At 46.8% G+C, this 7,743-nt stretch overlaps 1 protein-coding gene across 1 annotated transcript in view; it reads right to left on the bottom strand.

The window, feature by feature from the left end:
* Positions 1-7,328, bottom strand: part of LOC116929138 (titin) — a 63,011-nt gene extending 55,683 nt beyond the window's left edge. Inside the window, 8 exon segments of the mRNA XM_045178140.1 lie at positions 3-424; positions 510-874; positions 946-1,492; positions 1,574-2,729; positions 2,804-3,276; positions 3,358-3,530; positions 3,621-3,738; positions 6,679-7,328. Of these exon segments, the coding sequence (XP_045034075.1) occupies positions 3-424; positions 510-874; positions 946-1,492; positions 1,574-2,729; positions 2,804-3,276; positions 3,358-3,530; positions 3,621-3,738; positions 6,679-6,862 (3,438 nt within the window). The 5' untranslated portion in view covers positions 6,863-7,328.
* Positions 7,329-7,743: the final 415 nt, after the last annotated feature.

Below are 7,743 nucleotides of genomic sequence, written 5' to 3' on the forward strand. Positions count from 1 at the left end.
ACCTGCATGAGGACTTTGCCGTTAAAGTACCACTCCACGCGCAAAGTCGAGTCATTTTGCGGTTCCAGTCGGATTTCGAAATGGGCTTTCTGGCCCTCGACAATCTTGTTGGTTCCCTTCAGTGGGCCGAGGAAACGCGGTTTGATGGTGACCGATGTAACAGTCTCTTCCTTGCGAGCGTAACGCGAATCGTCTTCCAGGTAACGGATCTTCTCCAAACCTTCGGGGTGTTGCGTCTCGAGCAGAATGTCCTGCTTCGAAATGACGGTGAGTTTGGCCGTCGTTTGGGCTTCACCCAACGCATTGCGGGCCACGCACGTATACACACCGCGGTCGTGGACCGTGATGAATTTGATAGTCAACGCGACGTAACCGAAATTGAAGAAATTGGTGATGCGAGAACTGGCCTCCAGTGGTTTCCCATCTAATTGAATAAATGTGTCGGTTGACGTGAGAACTCGTCTGTTCCACATTTGATTTATTTGTCATTTTTTTAAAGAAACAATTACCTTTAAACCAGTGAACTGTCAGTTTAGGATCGCCGATGGGTTCAAGACGAGCTTCAAAGTGTGCAAAGCCTCCTTCACGAATTTCAAATTGATCTTTGATGGGCGACTTGAACTCGGGTGGCGACGTAGCCTCGATAGGCTCCGGCTGACCGCGCTGGGCCAGCGACAGCTGATACGCTTCCAATTCTTCAATACGTTCGATGTAACGTTGTTGTTCTGGGATACCCAAATCTCCAGTGACCGTGCCACGTGTGGCAACCTGGATCGAGGCCTGACTGACAGCCTCTCCTTGACGGTTGATGGCTTTGACGGTGTACATGCCTGCATCTTCGGAGCGCAAGTGCATTACATTCAATGCCACGTACCTGTTTAAGGGAAAAAGCCTCAATCAATTCTGAATTTTATGAAAGAAATCGATTTTTATATTCTTCCTTACCCGAAATTGTAGATGGTAGTGATGCGCGAGCTGGCGGTGATGGAACGACCATCTTTGTACCATTCGATCCTCATGTACGGATCGCTGACGGGCTGAATTTGCGCCTCAAAATGGGCATAAGCGCCTTCGTTCATGATGCCGAGGTCGTGCAACGGTTTCACAAAGACGGGACGCGAGCCGGACAAACTCTCCTCGACAGAAGTGTTGCGCTGATAGCGCGAATAATCTTCCAACATTTGGATCTGTTCCAGCGATTCGGGATGCTGCGAGGTGGATTCAATGGTGGCCCGCGGGCCGACGTTCATCGTGGCGCTCGAATCAGCGTAGCCGGCCTCGTTGCTAACGCGGCAAGTGTAGACTCCGCTGTCTTCGCGGATGACGCCAATCAACAGCAGAGAAATGTAGCCAAAACGGTAAGTAACCGTGACACGAGAGCTGGCCGCCAAAGGTTTGCCATCGATGAACCAATCGACACGCATATTCGGGTCGCCGGCTGGATTCACTTTGGCTTCGAAATAGGCTCGCTGGCCTTCGGCTAAATTCACATCTGCGTACGGCAATTTCAAAACAAAAAGACTCGATTATTTCGGCCGCAATAAATCATTTAAAAAAAGGGAAGGCGTTTTACCTTTCAACGGAAGGATGAAAATGGGCGCCTCATAAACACGTTCCTCTTCTTCGCGACGGGGCGCTTGAGGGCGCGCGCGTTCGACGTGACGTAAATAAATGACTTCTGGCTCGGGTTCCGGCTGTGGCTGGATGACTTTCGTTGGCTTGGGGAAACGCATGGCTTTCGGTTGGCCCGAAGAGAGTTTTTGCTGATCGACAAAGAGTCTAGCGCGGGTAGCAGTCGATCCGGCAACGTTCTGAGCCGTACATTGGTACCATCCGGCATCGGCAAGACGGACGCAAGGGATCTCAAGAGCGCTGTAGCCGCCCTCGTTTCTAATAGACAATTCCGGTCCGGCTGAGCTGACTGGAACGCTGTCCTTTTGCCAGGTGAGCTTGGGGATGGGCGTTCCAATTGCGCGGGCGTGCAGACTAACGGGCTCGCCTTCTTTGACGTGAACGGTGGTGAACCGTTCGACGAATTTCGGAGCGACGACTTGCTCGCGTTCGATCACCGATAGCCGGACTTGGAAACTGGCCTCGCCACCTTTGTTGCGGGCCACACACTGGATGACTCCAGAATCGTTGAGGCCGGCGCCAGTAATCATCAAGGCGTGGTTGCCAGATTCGTTGACCAAAATTTTATGCGTCGCATCGTCGAGGATCTGGTGGCCGTTGAGGTACCACAAGACGTCGGGGTAGGGACGGCCGGTGATACGGCAATCAAAACGGACCATTTTGCCTTCTCCCACTTCCTGGTCAGCCGGAACGCGGACAAACTGCGGGGGTAGAGCTTTTCCACTCGGTTCGCCAGTTTCCATGACGACGGCATCGTTTCCGGGACGTTCTTGCGAAGCGGTCCTGGGCACTTTGGCGGCAGTGACTTCGTTGTTGGCCATAGCTGCGGCCGGACGAGACTGGGCGCGTTTATCGACTGGCGAGAATCCATTGCTGGCGCCGGAAGGCTCGACGGCTAAGAAAGCAGTTGAAACGATGCATCCGGCAGCGTTTTCGGCAAACAGCGTGTAATGTCCAGCATCCTGAGGTTGGACGTTGCGAATTTTGAGCGTCGCCAGGTGGTTGCTGTGGGTCAACTGATGACGAGGTGATGGGTTCAAGCGGGCGCCGTTCATGAACCACGTCAACTTTGGCTTCAGGTTGCCTTGAAGCTTGGCCTGAAAATGTGCGATTGTTTGACATGTCATTCAAATGTTGGAGGAATCAAATTTAACGGCGAGCAAGTGCATACCTGAAAGGTGGCATCAGAGCCTTGGAGCAGCTTAGTATTACGGGGTTGCTGAACCAGTTGAGGCGGTGCAAGTGGTGTGGTAAGCTGCTCAAAATCCGTCTCAGTTTCGGTCTCGGTCTCTGTATGGAGATCCAACTGCGAGCGGCGGGTGAGCGATTCGCGGAATTCGACCTCGCGCAACAGCCGGTACTCGAACGTGTCCACCTTAAAGTCGACATCGTAGAGCTCTTGCTGTTGTTGATTTCCGTTCGTTTGGTAAGAGAGCAGCTCAGTGTGAGCGCTGCGTTCGTGTATGTCTGGCAGATGTTGAGGAAAGTTGAGTCCTTCCGGCTGGATGTAAACGGTGCAAATGGCTTCGCCAAATTTGTTGACAGCCGTGCACGTGTATTCGCCTTCGTCTCCAGGCCCAATGTGAGTGATAAGTAGAGAAACTTTGCCCGAAGTTGGCTCGTATTGCATTTGGTATTTGCCACCTTGGAAGAATGTAGATGAAGAAATGAGTTGGCAGTGATGAAAAACGAGACCAAAACAAAATGATGATAAATTGGACTTACCCGTGGCGAGTGGTTTGCCTTCACGGGTCCAGGACAGTTCAGGCCGGGGATTGCCGGTCACTTTGCCTTCAAAAAAGGCATCGCCCCCCTGAGCGAAACGGGCATTTCGAAAGATTTGCTCAAAGACTGGTGGCGAGCCGTCCATGACCATTGACGGTCGGCCACCGCTCATTCTGTATGACGTGCAAACATAGTGATTAAGTACACCCATAAGTCATCAATAAGCAACATGAATTCTTTAGAAAGCTGAAAAAGAAACTTGCATCATCTGCTGCTGCTGTTGTTGTTGATATCCCTGCTGCTGGATTTGATGGCCCTGTTGCTGGATTTGATGGCCCTGTTGCTGAATTTGATGACCCTGTTGCAGCATAGCACCCTGAACTGTAAAAGAACATGAATGTCAGAAACATCAGGTAACATGAAAACATAAAAAAAAAGAAAAGAAAGTAGACTATGAATTTGCTCTCCAAGTATTAAGTATGCAAAAATGTTCAAAGCAGACATGAAGATGTCTGTCCACGATAGGGGGCTGAAAGTGATTGAGTCATATTCTGTTGAGCGTGGAGGAGGCATTTCAAGCAATGGAGAATGATGGATGAGACTCTAAAATATACTACCTCGCTCGATTGGTTGTTCACGAGCAACAGTTTGCTGAGTGGGGAATGAATGACTGTCCCCACGACAACATCTGTCAGCTGCCATCGATAATAATTTAGTGTGAGCCCATCAAGTCAACTACTCTTGGCTCCCCTTTTTCTCTGACTCTTGCACACACACACACACACACACACTGACTGTGTCTGTTTATTAGTTTTGGCTGCCATCTGATCAAACTATGGCGCCCGCGGCAGCTTATGTGTCTCGGAGGGGGAGAGAAAATATCCTTGTTCTTTTTCCAATACATATTACTTTGCAAGTCTCTGTTTTTTGAAACTCTTTGGAAGCAAAGGAGCGCGATTCTGTCTACGGCCGCTAGATCGCAGCGTCGACAATGGGCATTCCACAACATTGGAATCTCGTAATAAATTCTTTGGTTTTTTCTTGTGACGACGAGTCTAATAATCATCAGCCTGAACGCACATCCGCGTTCCATTTTCATCCGTCCGGCCACCCCACCAATGAAGAATTCCCATTAATAGGGTAATATATAGAATGATGTTGTTGTTGGTGTCGTTGTGGTTTCATGCTTGCGTAACGGTATAAAGAAGTTGGCGAAGATGGCCGGATGTGTGAAAGCGAGTACTCGTCACCCAAAAGTTAAAAATATATATATCGTTGTTGTCCAACGAGAGGCCCGCCGCAGCCAAGCAGCAACAGAAAAGAACTGCTGCAAGCCGTTGGTGATTGAGACTTGAGAGAGAGGGGGCACACGTCCAGGGTCCCAAAGAAAAGAGTGAGACCCCATCTCGCGTTTCTCGTGTCCATTTTTGGAACACGCTCTCTCAGCTGGGTGAAGTTTTCGAGACTCTCTCTCTTGTACACACAGTGTGCTGGTAGATGTGATATATAAATTTAGCTCTGAGCCAAGGGTATATACACTATTCTATACGTCGTACCAGCAGGGGTGTATAGACACATTTCCTTGATTGTCTTGGATTTTCTTGTTTTCCCCGTGTGCAGCAGACGCACCAAAGTTTACACTCGGAAAAGAAGATGACTTTCTTCTAGTTTTTCAATTCTTACTTATCTTCCCAGTTGTTTTTTTTTATTTTGTTTTACGATGATTATTAAAAGCCAAATGACGACGATCACCCAGGTTTGTAATGTTTAAACGGTCATCCAACTTTTCGATTCAAGGATGGCCTTCTCTCTTTGCGACCTGGATCGGATTTGGCTGGCCAACTTTCTCTCTGCTCTTGTCTCTCTTTTATCGTTGAATGCTTATTTTCTTTTGATACTCAAAAAGGGCAAAATGATTTCTCGTTCAAATGCTGACAATGACCGAAAAAAATAAAAAAGGCAACGTTGCAACTGCGTGTTAAAACGTCATTTCTCTCGTCTTCTTTGCTTCCCACTTTCAAGAAAAATTGCAAGATCAAATGTCTTTCACTGTTGGAAGTTATCCATCAGAATGGACAAGAGAATATACCCAAAATTGACAGGCCACCTGACGTTTTTCCTTTCCATCCTAGATCTTTACGTATTGCCCTTTTAGTCGCTGGCCGTTCGGTGGTTCTAGCGAAACGTTCTGACCTTTTAAAGTCAAAGGTATGACTCACCTGTGTGTAAGAGAGAGTCTGTGCGCTGCTCGCCGGTTTTTCTCTCTCTCTCTCTCTCTCCTACGTGTGTTACACTGTTGATGCAAGACATCACGAACAAACTCCTTAAAAGAGAGTTTCAAAAACGATTTGGGAGCCCCGGCGTGCGTGTGTGTACGTATGCGTGTCATTAGCATAGATCGTTCGGCTGTTGGCTTTCAGCTTCAGCTACGAAACGTTACACAGGTCCCTGATGTTTCGTTTCTTTTTTCCTAAGCCCAGGTGTGTTTTTTGTTTTTCTCTCTTCACGTTCAGATTTGACACCATTTTCTCTACTAGATGCAAAGAGTCAGTCATTCAGGCCGAGGGTGGATGCGATGGAGGAAACACGGATTCTTCCATCCCACCCGTCTTTATTCACATCTTCTTCTTGAGCTTTTTCTCAGTGACTCGAAACAGACGAGGGAGAAAAATAAAAAAAGAAAATAAAGAAAAAGAAAAATAGCGCTCCAGGGATTTTTGTGTCCGTCTTTGGTTCTTTCTTTTTTTTTTACTTCTTTCTTTCCCCTCCAAACATAACTATTCCTCTGGTTTTGAACAGAACATACACCTCTCCGCTAGAGTATCGGATGACGACCCACCACGAGCTGCGCTACTTTTCTTTTTTCTTTCCCCTTTTTTTGAAGCAAAAAAAAAGAAAAATGAAACAATTTAGTAGCGAAAAAAAACAAACGAAATGATATCTCGCCATTTTGTTTTGTTTTTGTGTTTGTGGTGGGGATTTTTTTTCAAATCTTTTCATACATTCTCTTAACTCTCCCGGAGAGATGCAGCAAAGAGTCGTTTTTCAATGGGTAGCGGCGCAAGCTTATCTCGACTAACGCTGATGGAAGAAGCTCAGCATCTATTTTGGGGTCCTGCACAGCGCACCCCCCTACACACACACACACACACACACACACACCCAAAAATATTCCAGCTCACGATTTTGAAAAAAAAAATTCTCTCTTAGAAAAATACCCAGGGACGTTTGTTTTGTTTTTTTGCATCCAACAAAATCGCAATTGAATTAGAAAAAATATGCAAATTTAATGCAAATTAAAAGGAAAAAAAAAAAACTAACCTCTGTGAGTGGTGTTGGTGCTTTGCTGTTGCGACGTGAATGTCTGTTGGGCGACACGGGTCTCTTGGCCGCGGGTGTGCGATTCACGGACGGTAGTCGATGATGCCGATGAACGCTGCTCCATCGTCCGCTGCTGGGACAGCAGGACTTGCTTCTCGGACGGCACTATTGACCGCTGAGACATTTCTTTTTGAGACGTTTCTTGACTTTTTTTTCGATTCCTTTGTTGAGAAACCGGAACTCGCGCAGGAACACACAGAACAACGGAAGAGAGCGGGAGCCCTAAATTCACCCGCAAAGAGACAATTTGTGTTGATGTCGCCTTTTCCTTTTTCTCTCGTTTTTCCAAGTAAAACGACGATGTACCAGAGAACCTCTCAATTCCCTTAGTCACACGTTGAAAATGATTTTTTTTTTCTTTCTTGAGCTTTCTCTCCCTCCAAAAGAAAAAAAAAAAAAAACTTTTGTTTTCTCTTTTGGATTTTTTTTTTTTTTGTTCTCTCTTCTTTTCGGGATTGGAGCTCTCCCTGTTCTTCTTCTTGTGTCCGTCTTTTTTTTGTAAGTCAATCTAATGTAATATTTAATGTATTCTAGCGTGTGTATACGTGTTGCTCACGGTTCCAGCTCTGGGGGGCCACTGGAGCCGGTCCCGCTCCCACACGGTAAACTTATACACAAGGCTGCCTCCTCCTCCTCATTCCTCCTCCTGCCTCCACCTTATTTCTTTTCTTTCTCTCATTCTCCACTATTCATTTTTTTTCCTTTTCTTCTTCGTGTTCACTTCGCATTTTCTTTTCAGTTTTTTTTCTTTTTTTCTGGCGGCTTTGGAAGTTCTTTTCTCTCTCAGCTGACTCACGCCCGACCGTGTATGTGTGTGTGTCTATGCTTAAATAAGAAGGAAGCCTAGAGAAGGAGAGAGAAATGGAAAAAAAAAAGACTGGACCAGCAAAACAAAATATATTATAAAATACAGAGCCGGACGGCTCGCTTACCGGCCGGCTCTGAACGCTTAATTCGTCTTCACCATCTTCTTTGTTTTTTTTTTGAATTCTTATTGTTAAGGCT

The sequence above is a fragment of the Daphnia magna genome, linkage group LG8 (assembly GCF_020631705.1).
Source record: "Daphnia magna isolate NIES linkage group LG8, ASM2063170v1.1, whole genome shotgun sequence".
Taxonomy (NCBI): Eukaryota; Metazoa; Arthropoda; class Branchiopoda; order Diplostraca; family Daphniidae; genus Daphnia; species Daphnia magna.